This window comes from Cynocephalus volans, chromosome 5 (genome assembly GCF_027409185.1).
Source record: "Cynocephalus volans isolate mCynVol1 chromosome 5, mCynVol1.pri, whole genome shotgun sequence".
Lineage (NCBI taxonomy): Eukaryota > Metazoa > Chordata > Mammalia > Dermoptera > Cynocephalidae > Cynocephalus > Cynocephalus volans.
This window is the reverse complement of record NC_084464.1, coordinates 146,096,477-146,119,811: the sequence shown is the minus strand read 5'-3', so window position 1 is coordinate 146,119,811 and position 23,335 is coordinate 146,096,477. Positions and strand designations below refer to the sequence as shown.

General features: G+C 35.4%; 1 protein-coding gene across 1 annotated transcript in view; it reads right to left on the bottom strand.

Moving 5' to 3' along the window:
• ADGB (androglobin) overlaps positions 1–23,335 on the bottom strand; it is a 168,768-nt gene that overhangs the window by 67,292 nt on the left and 78,141 nt on the right. Inside the window, exons 13-19 of the mRNA XM_063098032.1 lie at positions 22,033–22,162; positions 9,878–9,912; positions 8,837–9,016; positions 8,307–8,370; positions 5,793–5,895; positions 3,515–3,656; positions 2,059–2,173 (exon numbers count right to left, since the gene is read on the bottom strand). Coding sequence (XP_062954102.1) covers positions 2,059–2,173; positions 3,515–3,656; positions 5,793–5,895; positions 8,307–8,370; positions 8,837–9,016; positions 9,878–9,912; positions 22,033–22,162 — 769 coding nt within the window. The remainder of the gene's footprint in view (positions 1–2,058; positions 2,174–3,514; positions 3,657–5,792; positions 5,896–8,306; positions 8,371–8,836; positions 9,017–9,877; positions 9,913–22,032; positions 22,163–23,335) is intronic.

Below are 23,335 nucleotides of genomic sequence, written 5' to 3'. Positions count from 1 at the left end.
AAATTTAATTTCTGTGAAAATACTAAACCTCTGCTGTATGGTTAACTCAACAGTTACTTACGGAGGACTGACTTGATCAAAGCATCTTCCTAGGTGCTGTGGCCTCAGAGATATAAAACAAGGACTGCCGTTCCCATCCGGGTGGGAACGCGGGGGAGGAACACCTACTTCGTACTGGGGGGTGGAGAAAATTTCCCCAGAGGACTGATCTCCAGACTTAGTTCTGACAGATGTCTAGGATCAGTCTGACAAGAACTCTGTGGGAATTGAGGACTGTGGAGCAGAGAAGATTTGAGGGAGCGGGACGTAGAGATAAAAAAGACCAGAGGGTACACTGGCACAGGCTGCTGACTCCCTCCTGCTGTCAACGCTGAGGAAACAATAAAAGCAAGAAGGAAATGGGGATTTCGGGAAGTGAGCAATTTTTAAAAAACCCAAGAAACCCTTGAAGTGTCTGAAGACTATCTCGGTTGGCGGGTAGTGGGTAGTGGTGGAGTTGCCCAGAGGAGCAGCAGATGCTTGGAGGCAGCATGAAGTTGGAGGAAAACCTGGTAAAGTCTGTCTTTGCCTCATCCCTAGGGGGCGCCCTGGTGCGACTGCTGCTGCTGGGTTCCTTGCAGGCAATTTGAGGAATGGACGGCACATATGCCCTGCTGGGGCAAGAAGCTGATGGCAACAGATGCAACTGACTTGCCACCTTAATGTATTTACTTCTCCATTACCTCCCCCAAGTCCTCCCAAAGCCTAGGGAAAGCCTCATCTCAGTGGTTCATCTCCCTAATTTGAATCATGAGCAGAAATGTTGTTTGGTCATGGGGGCAGCATTGGGATTGATCAGTCATGGCTCTAAAGAGCTTGAGTTTCTCTGCTCTTGGGCCACTCTCTGTCCTCTTTTGCTTCTTCATTAAGATCAAAGACCAATGGGGCTTGAACTTGAGCCACAATAAGTTTTACAAGATAGAGGAGTGATATCTCCAGGGAAATATGAGCTCATAGACCAAAATAAGTAAACACCTGGGGAGTTAAATCACCTAAAGGAAGAAAACTGGATAATGCATACCATCTAAAACAGCCTTATTTTTTAAAAAAAGACAAGAATTTGAAAGAAGCAGAATAAACAAAGTAAGAGAAACAAGGCACGTCTGCTTAGGAGGTAGGCTTGCTGATCTTTCTTCTGTGCCTATTGAGCAGGAGGGAAAAGAAATAGTGAGAGATGGAGCAGCAAATAGAGAGACAGCCAGGGGAAGCCTTGCTCAGCCACTGTCTAGATGGGTAGGAATGCATGAGTGGGGCACGTCTGGGCATGAGACATAGCGTAAGGTCTGGAGCCATCTTGTTGCTACAAGATTTGCTGGTTGCCTTAGAGAATCCATCAATACAAGGTCATGCCACTTGGAGTTATTTTTTGTGTTTGTTTGTTTGTTTACTTGTTTGTTTTTGGTGAGAAGGGGATACAGCTGAGGAAGTCAGGAATTATGCAGCAGGAAGGTCATATGCAAATCTTCCCCCAAAAGCACATCTAAAACCAAGAGGAGACCTCAGAGGAGATGCTGGCCTCTTCTTTTAGACCCTGTCAGAGTGGAGGAACAAGAGAAACCAAAAGAGACCAAGAAGAGAGAGGAGATAAAGGGGAAGTGATGGAACCTCCCACGGGCCACCCTTTACCCCTGAATCCCAGAGACACACACACCAAATTAGACCAAGGAAGGGATGAAGGGAGAAAAAGAAATCAAAACTTTAAACTGTACTGAAAAGGACTGTACCTCAAAGGACAAATAGTTCCATGAGATCTACCTGAGATGTTAACAGATGTAAACAGAGATTCCCCAGAGTAGAGGTGAAGGTGGTTGTTGGAGAAGAGAAATTTTATTCGCATCCCTACAGAGTTTAGACTGTTCATTTTACAGGGTGCATTTAACAATTTCCTGCAAAATATACTTAATAGTTTTAAAAGCTTAAAAAAAAAATGGGTAAGTTGAATAAAAAATAGAAATAAGATTTAGTTCAAAATCTTTGGAAATAAAACATACACAAAAACATGGTTGCTAAAATATTTACCGGCTCAAAGTAGGGCAGCACGACATCTTCATCCCCAATGACAAAAGTCACCATGCTGCAGATGTGTATGGAATGTCCCACTGGGGAATAAACAGTGAAGAGCAGCATGTGCCTGCTAAAGACAATGGGTACCGTATGAGGACCAAGTGCTTCTTTGGTTGCAGTATTTCCCTCTTTTAATTGCTTAACAAAAGTTTGGAACTCAAACTATGTCAAAGGTTAGTGAAGAGTTGAATTTTTTAACACAGATGGAATAAAGACCTTTGAATTTTTACTCCAAAAGAACTCTAAGAGATCATGGAATCTATATTTTACTAATTACATAGGGTAAAAATAGTCAGGCTAAATGACAAACTTGCACTTTCTCCCACACACTGCACTCGCATGGAAAGACTGTCTGGCTGTTTCCCTAACAACAGCAGTAATCTTGTGACTGTAGGGCTTTGAAGACTTTATAGTCTTTTTCTCACAAATGCACCATTTCAGATATGTTAACTGTGTCTCTCCTACCAGGTTACAGTATCATTGAGAGCATTTTCCCGCAGTTATTGAGTATTTAGAGCATGTCCAAAACACATATGTTGATATGTTTCTCCTGGGGGAGAAAGCATGGACATAAGAGAATTTTTCATTAATCTCCTGTCCTTGGTTGTCTCGATGAATGACCACTTGGACAGAGTGACTTGGTGTCTGGGAGAATCTTTCCATGCCAAAGTGTTTAGGGCAGATGTGAGAAATGTTGAAGTTTTAAGATTTATTATTTTCTAGAAATACTGAATGCTTACCATACATTATTTTAACATTTGATTTTGTTGCTCAGGCTTTGCTTTTGCACAAGAGCCATAGCTTCTCCTTGAGCACTAGAATTAGCATGATTGATCTTAGGGAAAAAAATCCAGTGAAAATATTTATTTTATCTAAAATATGAATTTTACTCATCAAAATAAAAAAAAATTGATTACACATATTTTCCTTAAAATGGAAACTGTGATGTGTTTAATCAGCTTTATCTTAATTAAACATAATACCTACAAAATTAACGACATGTAAAACTATAAGTTGGTAGGGGAAGATGCTATATTTCTCAATCTGTGTTTAAATGAAATCAAAGTTCTTGCTAGAGGATATAATAAGATTTATGAGAAAAAGAACATTCTTCAATAAATTAATTTTAGAAAATGCTAGGTTAAACAAGTTTAAACAGTATTGTTTACTAAAGATATTCCCAGAATCTTCAACAATTATGAATCTTCCAAAAGGGTATTCAGTGTACAGCATTTTTCAATTTGTTTGTTCATGACATTATTTTTCTCAAGAATCATAATAGTAGACCTGTGCCTTATGAACTCAATTCAGAAAACAATATCCTAGAGTTCACATGGTTTGCTTCTTAATAATCAACAGTTTACAAGTCTTCAAAAAATTCTTAATATGGAAAAATGAAGTCACTCCATACCCAACAGGAAGGCGAACCATTGTAGCCTTGGTAGCATATGTATGTATCTTCAGAACAAGATTGCGGGACTTGAGAGATTTCCAAGAAAACGTTTCTGCTATTAGGAGTCCAGGCTCTACAGCAGGGCTATCTTTGGTCAAGGCTGTAGGATAAGTGAAAAAATATTGAAATTTGATTGTGAAAGTATAGCTGGCCTTCACTCATATTGCTTTGTATCCAGTAATAATAATAATAATAATAATAATAATAATAATAATAAGGATTAGAGATATTCTGAAAATGTTCATAAAATATTAGAAATTACACCAGGTAAATAATTATTGAAAATAATACTCAAATGAAACCCAGATCCTCCTCCCTGTCCCCTCAGGTGAAGTAACCAGGAATGGGAAAATTGGGAAAAAGAGGACAGACAGGTATATGTTATCGTAATATATGATCATGTCTATTATCTCTATGGTGTTAGTTACTATATCATTCTAGATGCAATTTTAAGAGAAGGAAGCACATCATATCTGGGAAAGTAAGAGATTTCTCTAAGATGGTGTCAAAGCAAGTCACAATATCCTATTGCTTATCTAAATATCTAATATCTGTCTTTGATTCTCAGAGTCTTTGACTTTACATATAAATAGCAAATGATTAACAAAAATTTAATTTTAATATCAAGTTTTTCTCTTAAATAAATAGAACGGAATATTCTTTATCAATGACTAAGGGCAAAATACTTTTTGCCCTATTTCCAGGAAACACTAGAGCTTAGGACCTAAGACCACAACATGACCTGAAACACCTTCACAAATATAGAATTTAAATGTTCTAGGACATGGTGTGGGTACTGTCTTGGTAGACATACTAAACTTAACATCACTAAACTTTTGAATGTTTATTATACAACATGTAATTTTTGGCCAACTGCTGTACGCTAGACACCATTCAAAACATTGGGGATACCTCGGTGAAAAATAAAAGTCCCTGGCCTCAATGTTGGCAAAACACTCAATATTAAGCATTCAGCACATATTTATTGGTTACCTACAGTGCCAGGGACTGTTAATTTGAGCTAAAGATAAATGCTTTAACAAAACAGGCCAAAGAATGAAAGAACAATGCTTTGTGAGTGTGCATGTGTGTGCAAGGCTTAGCTAACTTGCAGAGGAGCAAGGAGCAGAGACAGATTATCTGTTAGAACCAGAGGGAAAGCAGACGAGAGCTTGAGAGAGTTCATCATGTAAGGGGTGAGGTGGGTCATTTCTAATTTCTTCTGTCTCTTCAGTAAAATCAGCAGCAAGATCATCAGCTGAAAATGAGTGTGCATGAGTGGGTGTTGAAAATTTGAAGGGGTGAAGTAGCCATCCATGAGAATGACACTGGGAGAACGAATGAACTAGAGAAATGGTGGCAGTGCTTACGGGCCTTGATGAGATTTGTGCTCCTCCATTTAATGGGGCTATGCAGGACTTTTTTTTTTTTTCCCTCTCCAGTCACATTCAGCTGCTCCATTGCAATCACATGTTAGGAGCAGAATTGAGTTTAACCAATATTGGAATTTTTCCAGGAAATTTTTACTTTCCCGGAAAAATAACTGTCCCTGGCATCTTATGAGATGGTAAGAAGGGCAAAGTATTGAGTGTATATGCAAGGATATAGTTATAGTCATGGACCATAGAAACTATGCTGGAAATGGGAAAAGGATTTAAAAAACAAAACATGAAAAGAAAGATGGACAGAGAAAGAGTGGTAGGGTAGATGGATGGAGGTCCCAGTGGAGTCAAAAATTGTAGGAGTGGGAGTTCTAGAGAGAATGAACTGGAGAGTCAGGGGCGGTGACATTGAGATGTCTGAGATGATGCGTTAATTGGTAAGGATCAGGTCTACAGCGTGTCCATGGAAGTAGGGAGCCAAGGTGGGATAGAGGAAAAGGTCATTGGAATTGGCATATCAAAAAAGAAAGAGCTCATGTTTTTCAGTAGATTTGAGACAATCAGGAGTGAGTGATGCCATGTACAGAAAAGGAAAACAGAACAAGGGATGCCAAAGAGGGGAACAAGTGACCGCAACCAGGAGAGGTGCAGGTGGCAAGAGGGAGCGCAACCCTTGATGCCTGGGGAGCAGGAGCTTCAGAGGAAACAGCACCGGTGGTCCTGTGTGACTCTTGAGAAACTCTGGTAAGGAAAGAGCTTCCTTCTTCCATGAACTAAAAATCTGACCATTGCATGATTCCCAGCATGAATGTGATCTGAGCTTTAAGACTATCATTTTCTCAGAGCCTTCTTACCTCCAGACTCACCCCAGCGTACCAATGCAGAAAAGCAAACAAAGAGCTCGATAGGTTTTAGACTATCCACAAATAGATGGTAGAACACACGTTCTTCTGAGAACTGCAATAAATAGACCATTATTGTACTTAATGCCAACCCATTAGTGCTATTATTTTCCACTTCTAATGATAATAGTACGATACCTAACATTTACAGAAAACTTACTATGTTTTAGAAACCATAATAAGTATGGGTTTAATAATGTGAAGAAAATCAGACCGGGAGAATTTGGGGAATAGTCTATGGTAGCTGGATGTGCAGTGGCTGTGTGACTGGCCACCATATAAGAGATGCGCAACACTCCTCTTTATGAGAAAAGAAAATAGGTATGCTTGTTTCAGAAATGAAAAGAGAGGAGTGGACCCTAACTGAGTGGTGCTCAGAGAATGGGTCCCTCTGGGCAGGGAGGCCATGGAGTAACTTTGGCAGAGAATGGGGATATATTAAGGTATTTCACAGGATGGTGTGTGGCATAAACCCCCTCCTCCTTTCTACAAAATCTTCATAAATATACTCATTGCTTGCCAATGCACAAGACTGTGGAGTTTTGTTCTGCAGATACAATAAAGTGCTGAGTAAAACCAGAACTTCCCTTAAAAGACAACCACACACAGATTACATATATGCGATTTCAATTCATCCTATATAACTGAAACAGAGAGGATAAGTGATTTGTCAATGGTCACAGAGCTTGTAAGTAGCAAAGCTGAGATTCAAAAGTAGGTATTATCTATTTTTATATCTTACATATTTTTATACTTTTGTATACTTATATACTTTTATAATAGGTATTCTTCACTATTGTGTTATAATCACCTCTCACATTCTCAGTGCTTCAATATAATTTTGACTGATGATATGTGGTAAATGTGTTCAGTAAATTGAATTGTTGCTATACTTTAAAAGCTTTTCATATTATTTCACCACAATATTTAAATAATCAGTTGATATATGAAAGAAAAATCTCTAGTAATTCTGGGACAAAGGAAACCTTGTTATTCAATAAGGTATAACAAGACTGCTAGAAAGGCTTGATACAATGCAACAGTGTTTTGAATTATTGCTTCCCTCAATATTTTCCATTAGTTATCATTTGACCATTTATTTCATTTGTTTCCTTTCAGCTGTAACATGTTGGTGGTGTAGATAGTCATTCAGATATTCACTACCTAAAACTGTGAAGGACTCCGAATTTGCCAGCCCAGCATGCAAACCCAAGGAGGAGTTTCTGCACTGACCTCATTTGTTGTCATATTTAAAGGTCTGAGACTGGGGGCACGGGGTGGTGCCAAAGTCCACACAGAGGGACTCTGCCCTGGTGCCAGCATATGGCACCTTTGAAAGGCCCCTGCTCCATGCTCACACTGAGCATCAGTGGAACAGCTAGAGAATGATCCCACCCTCCCCAGCCCCAGTCACTATGGCAGACCAACCAGCTACAGAGCACATTTTGAGGAATGCTGAAAAGGTTTTCTCTGCCTGCATTTTCGTCTGTTATAAGCGTATGGGAAAAATAATTTCAAAGACTCCTGACTTCCCCCACTTCTGCATACTGCTCATGGAAGTGTGGGATTATCTTTAGGGGCTTGTATGACTTTGTCTTAAGACAGAAAAACATGCAAGTTTTACTACAATTTAGTTTGCCAGAATGTGCTTCATTGTTTCCTCCAAAATTCCACTTAGTGTGAAGTTTGTTAATTAATATGTCCAACCATTTTTTATTGAGTTCCTACCTTATGCCAGGAATGGTCTTCCAATAGTAAACAAAAGGGCACAGTTCTTATAAAGATGCTAACATCAAGTAGGAGGCAGAGAGGGCAGAGGGGAGCAATCAGGCATCTGAGACAGTGGGAGGTGATTGCTTGACTAGACACAGCACAGAGAGCCACTCAACCCAGACTCCATGGCCAGAGAAGGAGCCTAGCAGAGCCAAGGACTTGTGTGCTGCTCTGCAGGACTTCTAGACATTAGCTGGATGAAGGCAATAAGGAAGAAAAAGAAAAATTTCCAAGCAGAGAGAAGAAAGAAGAACATGTGCAAAAGAAACAAAAAAACAAGAAACACCAAAAATACCCCCCCAAAACTAAACAGACATAGTGAAGAAAAAGTTCTATGCTTGAACTGTGCACTATTCAAAAAATACTATTTGGAACCAAATATAATTAGTTTATTTTGTGCATCTCCATTTATTCATAAATCAAATTTTCTTGATGTGAATTTATATAACAACACAGCTCAGGATTAAACTCTGCAACATAGTCAGATGGATCACATTTGGGGACACAAGCTAACAGAATTTTGCTTATTGTCTGGACAAGAGATTAGTACAATACTGAAAATTAAATTTTTAAATATAATTATGTGACAAGTTTAGAAATGCGTGAGAAATTTGGAGGAATGTTTTTACTAGTGTGATTCTACCAAAAATTTAAGTATAAAAAAGAAAAGAGAAGAGATCATAATATATTTACCTTAAATTCTGTTTTTTGAAAGTTAAGGCAGTATGAACTTGGCTTGTGGAAAATATATATATTCCTGAAAAAAAATAATTTGTAACAGGTTATTGTCACTATATGCAAAGACTACCATGTTAAGTTTCTTAGGATCAAATAATTTTAGGTGGAAAGTTAAAATAAATAACAACTATATTGAGTTAGTTGCCCTAAAGGGACAAAAATGACCTCAGTGAATAAATTGCCTTCATTTTAATTAACAAACAAGCCTTTGAGGAAAACCTGAAACTGGAATGAGATTGATTTGGCTATTGGTGCTATTTGGATAATGAATGTATCCATTTTTTTCTTCTAAAACTTTTATTTGATATTATACCAACATCAGGCTAAAATTAGCTTAACTCTTTGAATGATAGCTAAGAATTAATAGGTTATATAACCATTGTATTAAATACACAGAAGTATATCCTGAAGTGAATTTGAAAAATAATGCAGCTCAGAATTTAAACACTACAACATTGTCAGATGGATAAAATTTGGATACGTACTGAAAGCATACACAGAAGTCTTCAAAATCTACCCATATTTCCTTAGAAACACCGTTATTGATTATTGCAAGTTCTTCCTGTGATTTTTCCTGTGTTGCTGTTGGGCTGACCAAATCTCTTTCCAAGCTAAATCCATCAGCTTGATGGAAGTCACTCAATCCAGAGTCTATTTGTTCATCTGTGCACAGTAGAACACAAACATGTCAAACATATCTTCTGTTGTTAAATAATAAGCTATTAACATATTGAAAATTATAGAGAGGAGTTCAAATATCAAAGTCCATTTTGGGGGAAACATTTACTGATATAATCACTTACATGCAAGCCTCAAATTTAGGGAGATCTATACAGAAACACATTTCATACAGTTAGGAGAATTTAATCATAACTTCTATGCATACTACAGTATTCAGAAATTTTGAAATCACTGTGACAAATGTGTGTACACATTCTTTAGAGAGTGTGACATCACAACAAAAATTACTAGCTCATGTACTTAGAATCTGCTATAGACAGACATATTTATATAAGATGGTTCACACAACAGAAGGGGAAATAAAAACCTGAAAAATCTAAATGTGCTCCAGTAAGCCATTTAATTACTCAACACAGTTGGTAATTGTGTAGCTTTATTTTATATTTATCAAGTAATGTCATAAAATTTCATGCAGACTTCTTGGACCAAAACTATATATATAGTCATGCCACACTACCTTTTTTTGAATTATAGTCTTGGCCTAGTGTTTGTTTTGGAAGTGAGGAATTTGGAATGGTTTCATTTTTTTGATCACAATGTGCATTCATTAAAACACATGAACTTTACACATGGGTCCCTAATCAGATCCTCTTTTATTTTTATTTTTAGCTTGAATTTAACAGTCACATTATCTATTCTTTTGCTTAGCTCAGAGCAGATTAGACTCAATAAATCAGAGGAGACGTTGAGGAGAGCCAGAAGGGAGAGCTAAAAGCTGTCAAGAAGCAGAGACTCAGGTGTGTCATGATGTCCACTGGGAAAAAAATTATGAGAATATTATTAATTTACCTTTCCCAGGTATAACTGAAGCAGTATTACCCTGTAAATTGAAAAGAACACATTAAAAAAAGAAACACTTTAAATTCAACAAAACATTATAACTATCTAAAGCATCAAAGTTTTTAAGAGTTGATACATTTTTTAAATTCAAAAAATGGATTTCTGGAAAAACGTTAAAACATTCAGTAAAATAAGGAATTTATTTCTAACATTAAAACTCAATAGACATGAATTTAATTAAATAATTGGCTGAGGGGTTAAGTTTGTAACATTAAAACATGGAATATGTAAATTTATTAAATGATATAATCTGATAACAAAATTAAAACAATACTATCCCTAAGTAGAAATACTACATGAGGTACCTGTCATTAATAACAGATAAATTATGATTGGCAATTAATATAAAGAACCTAGAAAGCGTAGTTTCAATTACAAAAATGATTTCTGAAAATTTTAACAGGGAAATTAAGGGTGAATTTACGTATACAAATCTGTTTTCTCTGGAACACAAAATAAGTGTAAATGATCAAATGGTATAAACCAATACAGACTGATTATGGGTGATGTCAACAATATTTTGGATGATATAGGAGATAGCAGAGTAGAGATAACTGAATACCAAGTGCTAGTGTGAAGCAAGCCTACCCATCCTTAGGATCCCAGAAATAATTAGCAGGCATGTAAGGAATGAGGTATGGGCTGAAAACATGGAAATGGGTTGAATGTCTATATAAGGAACTCCCATGTTCTCCCAAATTCCTTTTGGTTTAGCATCTAGCCTTATTCTGCCTAATCAGAACACTAAAAATTGCTTCAAATGGATAAATTAAGTGAGAAGTCTCTAGATCTGAATTCAGGTACTGTGGAAAGCAGGAAAGGCTACTGTACAGACAGGAGAGAAATTAAGTGAAAGTCCACATGCAGAATATTGCAATTCCCAGCTCAGTAATCCTATCCCTGGAGGAAGATCAGAGAACGGCTAACTGGAGAAACCGACCAGAGCCAGGGAAAAAGCCCAGTGACACTGACTTTTGGAGACAGCACCACCTCCAAATGAACCAACTCATCCCCAAGTATCCTAAGTTAAAAGCATCAGTTGATAAGCTCTAGCTATGCCATAAAGCTGCTTAATCAGCAGCTCGTTAGTCCCTTACATATATACATAGAACAAAGTACCACCAGACAATTGAGAAAAGATCCTTATATGAAAGAAAGAAACTAATGGGTGTGGGTGGAGAGATTCAGAGAAAAATGAAACAATAATATAGGGAGCATTTTTAAAAAATTAGTTATATTAGAAAGATAAGAGAATATTCACCTATCAAATAAGAAATTTCTACCAAAATTAAGAAAGAATAAGAGAGAACTCTTAGAAACTAGAAATAGGATGAGTGAAATAAACTTAATAGAAAGTTTAGATAGTAAAGTTGATACAAAAGACAAAGAGACAAACTATAAACTCTTAGGAGAAAACATAGGAGGAAGCTTGATGACATTTGGATTTGGCAATAATTTCTTGGAAATGACACCAAAAGCATAGGCAACAAAAGTAAAAATAGATAAATTGAGCATCAAAATAAAGAAAACTGATGTGCATCAAAGGATATAACCAACAGAATGAAAATGCAACCTACAGAATGGGAGAAAATATGAGCAAATAATTTATCTGATAATGTGTAAATATAATGAATATATAAAGAACAATTTTTTTAGTATTAGAAAGTGGAGACTAACAGATGAGAAATATATTAAGGAAAATGAATACACTTTAACATTTTTTAAGTCTTTTTTAAAAAAATTCTAAACTATTGTATTATGATGAATAAGCAAAACCACATAACCCCAGACTTCAGGCCCACTCTAGCCTTCGGCACTAGGTGGACACCTGTGGACACAGACTCCAGGCTTGCCCAGTGCCAGTTCAGTTCCTGTGGCCCCACCTTTTATGCTAGCCCCTCATGGAAAGGGCTTACTTATGCTCAGCAGACTCAGGGTCCAAGCCAATCCCAGTAGACCTCAGTGCTGGGCCAATCCCTGTAGACCCAAGCTCAAGGACAATCCCTATGGATCCAGGTTCCAGAACAGCACCTGAAACCTACACCCAGGTCAGGCCTGTGGACCTAGCTTCCAGGCCAACAACTCTGCACTTAGCCTTCAGGCTGGCCTCCACAGACCAAGGCTCCAAGCCAGGTCCCATGGTCCCAGACTCCAGTAGATCTAGGGTTCAGGACATCCTAGTAGTCCCAGTGCCAGGGTGACCCACACAGATCAAGGCTCCAGGTCCATTTCCAGCATCAGTGCCAGAATAGCTCTTAGGGATTTAGGCTCCAAGTTTATCCATGTGGACCCAGGTATCAGGCCCATCCCAGAACCAGGTCAGCCCCTATGAACCCAGACTTCAGGCTAGCCCCCATGGATATAGATTCCAGGCCCAGTCCTGCAGATTCAGGTGCTAGGCCCACCCACCTCATGACCCAGTCACTAGGCCAGCCTGCCCAAAAAATCCAACAGCAAGAGTGCCCATGGACCACACCAAATGAGCTTACAGAACTTCTAGATGAAGAGGTGAAGGGATTTCTCAGACAAAGGCAGTCTGCAAAGACCAAAAGAAATCTCTTCAAATGTGCAGGCATCAATGTGTAGCCACAGGAATCAAGGACAATCAGGGAAACATGACCCCAAAAGGGGAAGAAAATAAAGCATCAGGAACTAACCCTTAAAAAAATGGAGATTTATAATCTGCCTCACAAATAATTCAAAATAATTAAGAAAATTCATGAACTAAAAAAAAAATACAAAAAAAGAAAAATACCACATATACAAAACCAATCCAACAATATCAAGGAAACAATAAATAATCAAAAGAAAAAAATTTAAAAGAGATTAAAATTATATATAAAAAGATCCAACAAATTCTGGAGTCAAAAGCTACAATAAAAAAAAATGAAATGAAAAATGCAATAGAAATGTCAACAGAGAATTGACCAAGTAGAAGAAAGAGTCTATAAACTCAAAGACAGGATATTTGTAAATATACAGTCAGAGTAGAAAACAGATTAAGAAGAAATGAAGAAATCTTATGAGATTTATGGAATGGCATTAGAAAAGTAAATATTGGAGTGATAGAAGTTCAAAAATAAGAGACAAAGGGTAGAAACTTATTTAAAGAAATAATAGCAGAAAACTTTCCAAATCTGAAGAAAGTTATAAATATCCAAATACAGGCAGGTCAAAGGTCTCCAATCTATTTTAATACAAATAAGTCTACAACAAAACATACAGTTTAACTGTCAAAAATTAAAGACAAAGAGAATTCTTAAAGTAGCAAGAGAAAAAAACACAAATAACATATTAAGAAAGTTCCAATAAGGCTAGCAGCTTACTTCTCAGTGGAAACCTTATAGACCAGGAGAGAAGTAGAATTATATATTCAAAATTCTAAAGGAAAAAACACCCTGTTTATCAAAAATACTGAACTCAGGAAACGTGTCCTTCAGAACCCAGGGAGAGATAAAGACTTTCCCAGATGAACAAAAGCTAAGAAAGTTCATCGCTATCAGAACTGTCTTCAGAAAAATGTTAAAGGGAATTCTTGAAGCTGAAAGACAAGGAGACTAATTAGTAACACAAAAACATATAAAAGTATAAAACTCACTGGTAAAAGTATGCACACCATCAAATTCAGAATATTCCAATACTGAAACAGTGTATAAAAATTACTTGTATCTTTAGTATGAAGGTAAAAGACAAAACTATTTAGAATGATAATAGCATAATAGCTACAATGACTTGTTAGGAGATACATAATACAAAAATATACAAATTTAATATACCAAAAACATAAAATATGTGTGGGGTGGAATTAAAGTATAGTTTTTATATGTAATCAAAAGTGTAGTTTTGTATGTCAAGTTGTTATCACCTTAAAATAGTCTGTTATACCTATAAAATATTTTATGTAAGCCTCATATATAGCCACCAAGCAAAAACTTATAGTAGACACATAAAAGATAAAAAGTAATGAATCAAAGCATACCACTAAAGAAAATCACCTAAATACAAAGAAATACAGTGAAAGAGAAAGAAAGGAACAAAGGATATACAAAACCAGAAAACAATGAACAAAATAACAGTAGTGCTTGCCTATAAATAATTACTTTGAATGTAAATGGTTTAAGCATAATAATAATAATAATAACAATAATAATAATAAAAGACCCAACTGTATACAGCCTATGAGAGACTCACTTCACCATTAAATACACACATAGACTGAAAGTAAAAGGATGGAGAAATCATTCTATGAAAATGGAAACCAAAAGGTAGCTATATTTATAGCAGATAAAATAAGTTTTGACTTAGTCAAAAAAGTTATAGAAGAGTCAATTTAGCAATAAAACAATTTAGGATATAACAACTATAAATATATATGCACCCAATGTTGGAGCACATAAATATATATAACAATATTAATAGATCTGAAGGGAGATATAGACTGTGGTGCAATAATAGCAGGAGACATCAAAACCCCACTTTCAGCATGAACAGATCATCCAGACAGAAAATCAGAAGGGAAACATTGATCTTAAACTATGCTTTAAACCCAGGGGACCTAGCCAACATATACAAAACATTCCATCCATCTAGCACCAGCAGAACACATGTTCTTCTCAAGCTCACATGAAACATTCTCCAGAGTAGATAATATGTCAGGCCACAAACCCAGTCTTAAAATATCTTAAAAGGTCAAATTTATGTCAAGTATCTTTCCTAACCACAGTATTATAAAACAAGAAATCAAAAACAGGAAAAATTTTTAGAAATCCACAAGTACATGGATACTAAACTGCATGCTACTGAACAACCAATGGATCAAAGAAGAAATTAAAAGGGAAATTAAACAAAAATTTTGTGACAAACAAAAATAAACACACGGCACACCCAAACTTCTGGTATGCAACAAAAGCAGTTCTAAGAGAATTTTAGAGCAGTAAATGTCTACATAAAAAGAGAGAGAGAGAGAGAGAGAGAGAGAGAGAGAGAGAGAGAGAGAAATCTCATATAAACAACCTAATGTTAATCCTCAAGAAACGAGAAAAAGAAGAACAAACAAAGCCCAAAATTAGTAGAAGGCAAAGGTAAGAGGAAAAATAAATGAAACAGAGAGTAGAAAAACAATAGAAAAGATCAATGAAATTAAGAGTTGGGGTTTTTTTGAAAAGATGAATAAAATTGACAAATCTTTAACCTGACTAATTGGGGGAAAAAAAGAGAAGATTTAATTAAATACAGTTAGACATGAAAGAGGTGACATTATAACTGATACCATAGAAATGCAAAGAATGATGAGACTACTATGAACAATTATATGACAAAAATATTTTTAAAATGAGAATAAATGGATAAACTCTTAGCACCTACAACCTACTAAGGCTGAATCACGAAGAGATATAAAATCTAAACAGAACAATAATGAGTAAGGAGATTAAATCAGTAATAGAAAGTCTCTTACCACAGAAAATCTCAGGTTTTCACTGCTGAATTCTGCCAAACATTTAAAGAAGAATTAGTACAAATTCTTTTCAAACTCTTCCAGAAAACTGAAGAAGAGGAAATACTTCCAAACTTATTGTACTAGGCCAGCATTATCCTGATACAAAGCCAGAGAAGGTCACTTTAACAGAAGAAAATTTCAGGCCAATATCCCTGATGAACATAGATATAAAAATCCTCAACAAAATACTTGATCACTGAATTCAACAGTAGATTAAAAAGATCATTCATCATGATCAAGTGGGATTTTTCCTAGAGATACAAGGACGGTTTAACATATGTAAATCAAAAAAGGTGGTACATCACATTAAGAGAAAGAAGAAAAAAAAAAAAAAAAACCAAACAAGTGATCATCTCAATAGATGCAGAAAAAGCATTTAACAAAGTTCAGCAACCTTTCATAAAAATAACTCTCAACAGACAAGGTATAGAAGGTATGTACAGGCATACCTTAGCAATACTGCAGATTTGGCTCCAGATCACCCCCAATAAAATGAATATTTCAATAAAGCAAGTCACACAAATATTTTGGTTTCCCAATGCAAATCAAAGTTATGTTTACACTACACTATAGTCTATTAAACGTGCAAGATTATTATGTCTAAAAAAACAATGTACATACCTTAATTATAAAATACTTCATTGCAAAAAAAAAAAAAAATACCTGCTAACAGTCTGAGTCTTCAGTGAGTCATAACGTTTTTTTCTGATGGAGGATCTTGCCTTGATGTTGATAGCTGCTGACTGATAAGAGTGATGGCTGCTGAAGGTTAGGATGGCTGTGGTAATTTCTTAAAATAGGACAATAATGAAGTTTGCTTCATCAGTGGATTCTCCTTTCACAAAAGATTTCTCTGTAGCATGTGATGCTATTTGATAGCACATTTTACCTACAGTAGAACTTCTTTCAACATTGGAGCCAATCCTCTCAAACCCCGTTGCTGTTTTATTAACTAAGTTGATATTCTAAATCCTTTGCAATATTCTAAATTCTTTGTTGTCATTTCAACAGTGTTCACACCATCTTCGCCAGCAGTAGATTCCACCACAAGAAACCACTTTCTTATCTCATCCATAGGAAGCAAGTCCTCATCCATTAAAGTTTTATCTTGAGATTGCAGCAATTTAGTCATATCTGCAGGCTCCACTGCTAATTCAAGTTCTCTTGCTTATTTCTACCACGTCTGCAATTACTTCCTCCACCGAAGTCTTGAACCCTTCAATGTCATAAGGGTTTAAATCAGCTTCTTCTAAACTCCAGTTAATGTTGATATTTTTACCTCTTCCCACAAATCATGAGTGTTCTTAATGGCATCTAGAATGGTGAATCCTTTCCAGAAGGTTTTTTCAAATTACTTTGCTCAGATCTATCAGAGAAATCACTATCTACGGCTGCTATAGTCTTATAAAATGTATTTCTTGAGTAACAATATTTGAAAGTCAAAATTACTTCTTGATCCATGTGCTGCAGAATGGATGCTGTGTTAACAAGCATGAAATAAACATTAATTTCCTTTATATATCCATCAGAGCTCTTGTTATGACTAGGTTCATTGTCAATGAGCAGCGAAATTTTGAAAGAAATCTTTTTTTCTAGCAGAGATATCAACAGTGGGCTCAAAATATTCAGTAAATTATGCCGTAAATAGATGTGCTGTCATCCAAGCTTTGTTGTTCCATTTATAGAGCACAAGCAGAGCAGATTTAGCATCATTCTCAACAGCCCTAGCATTTTTAGTCACCAACTGCATTAGCCCCTTACAAGATAGTTAGCTTGTCCTTTGAAGCTTTGAAGCCAGGAATAGACTTCTCTCTAGTTATAAAAGTGGTAGACGGTATCTTCTTCCAATAGAAAGCTATTTCATCTACATCAAAATTTTGTAGTTTAGTGTAGCCAGCTTCATCAATTATCTCAGCTAGATCTTCAGGATAGCTTCTGCAGCTTCTACAACAGCTCTTGCTGCTTCACCTTGCACTTTTATGTCTTAAAGATGGCTTCTATCCTTAAACCTCCTGAACCAACATCTGCTAGCTTCAAACTTTTCTTCTGCGCCTTCCTTTCCTCTCTCAACTTTCATAAAATTAAAGAGAGTTGAGGCCTTGCTCTGGATTAGGCTTTGGTATAAAGGAATGTTGTAACTGGTTTGATCTTCTATCCAGACCACTAAAACTCTCTATATCAGCAATAAGTCTGTTTTGTTTTCTCAATATTTGTGTGTTTAATGGAGTAGCTCTTTTAATTTCCTTCAATAACTTTTCCTTTGCATTTACAACTTGGCTAACTGTTTGGCACAAGAGGTCTAGCTTTCAGCCTATCTCAGCTTTCAACATGCCTTCCTCACTAAGCTTATTTCTAGGTTTTGATTTAAAGTGAGAGATAGGCAACTCTTCTTTTTACTTGAACACTTAGAGGCCACCATAAGGTTATTAATTGGCTTAATTTCAATATTGTTGTGTCTCAGGGTGGAGGGAAGCCAGAGGAGAGGGAGAGAGATGGGATCGGCTGGTTGGTGGAGGAGTCAGAACACGCACAACATTTATTAAGTTTGCCATCTTATATAGACCTGGTTCATGGTGCCCCCAAACAATTACAATAGCAACATCAAAGATCACTGATCATAGATTACTATAATAGATATAATAATGGTGAAAAATGTTTCAAATGTTGTTTGATTACCAAAATGTGTCACAGAGACACAAAGTGAGTATATGTTGTTGGAAAAATGGAGCTGATAGAACTGTTCAACCCAATGTTGCCCCAAACCCTCAATTTGTAAAGAATGCAGTATTTGCAAAGTGCAATAAAGCGAAGCACAATAAAACGAAGTATGTCGGTACTTCAACACAGCAAAGGTCATATATGACAAACCCATAGTAAACATTACTACAATCAGTGGTGAAAAGTGGTTTCCTCTAAGACCAGAAATAAAACAAGGATACACACTCTAGCCACTTCTACTCAACATCTACGTAAAGTCCTAGCCAGAGCAATTAGGCAAAAGAAAGAAATAAAAGGTATCCAAATTGGAAAGAAAGCAGTTTGCAGACAACAGAATCTTATATATAGAACACCCCAGAGACTTCACCAAAAAGCTGTTAGAAATAATAAATAAATTCAGTAAAGTTAGAATTACAAAATTAACAGACAAAAATTAGTAGCGTTTCTATACACTATCCACAAACTATTCAAAAATAAATCAGTAAAACAATCCCATTCATAATAGCTATGACCTAGAAATTTATTTAATTAAGGAGGTGAAAGATCTGTACACCGAAAACTCTAAAACACTGATAAAAGAAATTTAATATGACACAAATAATTGGAAAGATATCTCATGTTCATGGATTGTAATAATTAATATTATTAAAATGTCTGTACTACCCAAAGTGATCTAGAGATTCAATGTAATCCCTATCAAAATTTAAGTAATATTTTTTTCATAGAAATGGACAAAAAAAATTCTTAAAATTTGTGTGGAATTGCAAAAGACTCAGAATAACCAAAGCAATCTCAAGCAAAAAGATCGAAGCTGGAGGCATCATACTACCTGAATTCAAAATATACTACAAAACTATAATAATCAACAGCATGGTATTTGCATAAAAATAGACACATAGAACAGACACATAGACCAATAGACCAATGTAACAGAGTAAGAGATCCCAGAGATAAATTCAGGTATTTATACTCTGTTGATTTTCAACCATGGTGTCAAGAACACACAATGAGGAAAGGACAGTCTCTCCAATAAATGGTGTTGTGAAAGCTGGTTGCAAAATAATGAAATTAGGCTCTTAGCTCACATCATATACAAAAATCAACTCAAAATGGATTGAAGACTTAAATATAAGACCTGAAACTGTAAAACTACTAGAAGAAAACAGAGGGCAAACCTCCAAGACATTGGCCTAGGCAATGATTTCTTTGATATGATACTGAAAGCATAGACAACGAAGGCAAAAATAAACAAATGGGATTACATCAACCTAACAAGCTTCTACAGCAAAGGAAACAATCATAGAGTGAAGAGACAACCTATGAAATGGGGGAAGAAATATCCAAAATATGTAAGCAACTCAAACAACTAAAGAACAAGAAAACAAATAACTTTTTAAAAAAATGGACAGAGAATCAGAGCAGACATTTCTCAGAAGAAGACATACAAACATCCAACAGGTATTTGAAAAAAAAAATGTTCAGAATCACTAATCATCAGGGAAATGTAAGTTAAAACCACAGTGAGTTATCACCTCACACTTATTAGAATGGCTATTATCAAAAGACAAAAAGGTAAGTATTGGCAAGGATGTAGAGAAAAGGCAACCCTTATACATTGCTGATGAGAAGGTATTATGATACAAACACTATGGAAAACAGAATGAAGGTTCTTAAAAAAAAAAATAAAACTAATATATGACCCAGCAATTCCATTTCTGGGTGTCTATACCCAAAGGAAATGAAATCAGTATGCTGGAGAGATATATCCTCTCCCACCTTCACTGGAGCATTACCCACAATAGCCAAGATGTGGAATCAGCCTAAATGTCCATTAACAAATAAATGGGTAAAGAAAACATGAGATATATACACAGTGGGATACTATTCAGCCTTAAGAAATAAGAAGATCTTGTCATTTGTGACAACATGGATGAATCTGCAGGGCATTATGTTGACTGAAATAAGCCAGACACTGAAAGACAAATACCACATAAATCTCACTTATATGTGGAATCTAAAAGAGTCAAATTCATAGAAACAGAGAGCAGAATAGTGGTTGCCAGAGGCTTGGGGTGGGGGATGGTTGGGGCAATGTCGGACAAAGGATGTAAAATTTCAATTAGAAGGTAGAAGTTCAAGAGATCTAATGTACAACATGATGACTATTGTTAATAATGCATTCTTGAAAATTGCTGAGAGTAGGTTTTAATCATTTTTAAAAGAAAAAATGATAAGCATGTGAGGTTATGCTTATGTTAATTGGCTCAATTTAGGTGTTCAACAATGTATAGATATTTCAAAACATCACATTGTACATGACAAATATATACAATATTTTATTGATTAAAATAAATTAAAAGAAAAAAAGACAGCAAGAAGAGTGAAAAGATAGGACATAAACCTGGATAAAACATACACAACCCATATAACTACTGAAGGATAGGTATCTAGATTTCACAAGGAACATCTATGAGTTAATAAAACAAGACATACAACCCAAAGGGCAATTAAGCAAAAGACATAAGCAGGTATTGCACAGAAGCACAAACAAAACTGGCACTAAATGTAAAAAAAGATGTTTAGTCATATCAAAAATCAGTTAAATGAAAATTCAAAATGCAGCAAACTACTTTTTCTTACCAATTTGCTTGGCAAAAATTGAAAGAAAAAATTACCACACATTCTGTGAAACTGTAAGAGAACATTCATACATTCTGAGTACGAATGTCAAATAGTACTTGTCCCATTGGGTATATTTGGCTATGAAAGTTCTCAATATTATTTTATTTGTTGATGAAATGATTTCACTTAATGTATAAATTTATTCATAAAAGAATTATAATAGTAAAAGACTGAAAACAAACTGACCATCTATAGAGGCTGGTGGAAATAGACTGCAGTTCATTAACATAATGAGAAATTATGCAACTTTAAGAGTGAAGATAGTATTTAGGAAAAGACAGAAATCACCTCCAGTATATGTTAAGCACCTTAAACAATTTGTTAAATTTTGAATAGAAAAAGAGGTCACAGAATATTGTGTGTGTTGATGTGCTTGTGTTACTTTTCATTTGCATAAAGCAATCCTGAAAGTTTCCTACAGAGGGCAAAACAGTGAAAATGGGATGGAGGGGTAGGTAAGGGGAAGCAATACTCCTAAATACAGTTTATATATTTTTTTATTTCTGTATATGTGAATATATTATCTATTAAAAAATAAAATATCCTTTTATACCTACCATACTGGCCAATGTCATACAGTAGTAAATACTGGCCAGGACATGGAGCAAAACAAACTCTCCTCCAGTGCTGGCAGGAGTGGATATTGTTACAACCACAGTGGAAAAGAATAATCATGGTTCCATCATTTGCAATAGTGAGAAACAAGAAGTGACAGACACAGCCATTAATACTGTGATAGATTACAAAATTTGTAGCATATTTGTATAATAAATGCCATCACCCAGTGAAATAAATAAAATGTGACATGCGACGAAAGAGATGTAATTTCACAAACATGATGTTAAGTAAAAGATGTCACAAAAAAATTAGTACAATAAGAGTCCATTAAAATTATATAACAATTATCTAAGCTATGAGTTGTATATAAACATATACACAATTGACAAAATTTTTAAAAAGTATGGAACTGATTATAACAAAGTCTGAATGGCAAACAGGAAATGCAACCCAGATGAAACACACAGGGGACTTTCATAGCTGATGAACATTCCATATTCTAACCTTGGTCATAGATGCATAATATATTTATTTCAGTAGTATTCTTTATACTGTTCAGATGCATGTTATACATTTCCTTGTATGAATATTTCATAATTCAAGAAAAATTGTCTATAACTAAAATGGTAAGAACGACATAGTTACCTGACATATAGCTCCTGTTATTTGACACAAGTCTGACTGGCTAAAGGTTGCAGTTTCATCATTTTCAGTGAGGGAAGATAAACCAGATTGTGGAGTCATCCCTTTCTTAATAAAAGATCGTACATTATGCCTAACAAAAACAAAAACAAAAACTTCTGTTATTTTAATCTTGTTTAAAGTTACTAATCAATAACTGCAATTTTGTCAACAATAGAAATTCTGATTTTTTTTCATCTTGTCATTCTCACTCTTTTGCCACCAGTCATTTTTAAACTTCATATCAAAACACTAAATAGCTTTATAAATTACTGAAGAAATATTCTATATCAGTCAATGTATTAGTATAAAAAGATTTTGGAAACACTGTTTTAAAACTATAGTAGTCATCTTCGGATGTTGGTGATCAAAACACAGAAATCTGACATTTAGAATTTAATTAAGTATCAAAGTAGTATGTCAGTGAAATAGAGCTTAAAGTCAGACATTTAATTATGAGTCTTGAGCACTGATGTTTATGACTGTGGTAGCCAAGTGTACTGTACACTTCCTTTCAAGTAATTGCTGATATGACCCCAAATCAGTATCACCATAGCTAGAATTTTATAGGCAAAATAAAAAAGGCATTTGTTGCAGTGCATACATTTTAGGTAAGTGTGTTTCAAAGGTTAAATTAAACTCTATGTATACAGAATTCATAAACTTGAATTTTTTTCCAGTTAGTGTTCCGTAAAACTTAATTCACCCGTAACTAAACTTGTCTGATTTACATAAGTCTGCCACTAGAGGGTAGCACAAACATATTTTTGACGCTCCAATTCTATCAAACAAGGCCAGGAGCCAAGAATGGGCAAACCTGATGTGTTTCTACACAGAAGTGATCCAATGAAAGGAAATTGTGATAATAGTCATTTTCAAGGGCTAGCCAAAGAAATGCATGCTCTTATGTTGACCTGAGAACTCTGACTGTACAGCAAAGCAGGACAACGAGCATGTCTTTTACATAGGATGAAATGCCATTCACCTATCTTTGCACTTGGCTCTGCCAGACAAAATGAATATGCAAATGAATTCATAACAGAATCAAATAGTGAATAGATTAGTTGAATCCAATCAAGTGATAATGTCATTTGCATATGGTATTAGAATTTCATCCACCTTAATCAAGTAATAAACCTGGAAGAAGGTACAAGAAAATCAAGTAAGGAAGTAACTCAGCTTATGAAACCAACCCATTAGTGGTTCCTAGTGGCATAGAGATTCTTAAAGGCTGGGTACACAATTTAAATTGTGAGAAAAATTGTTC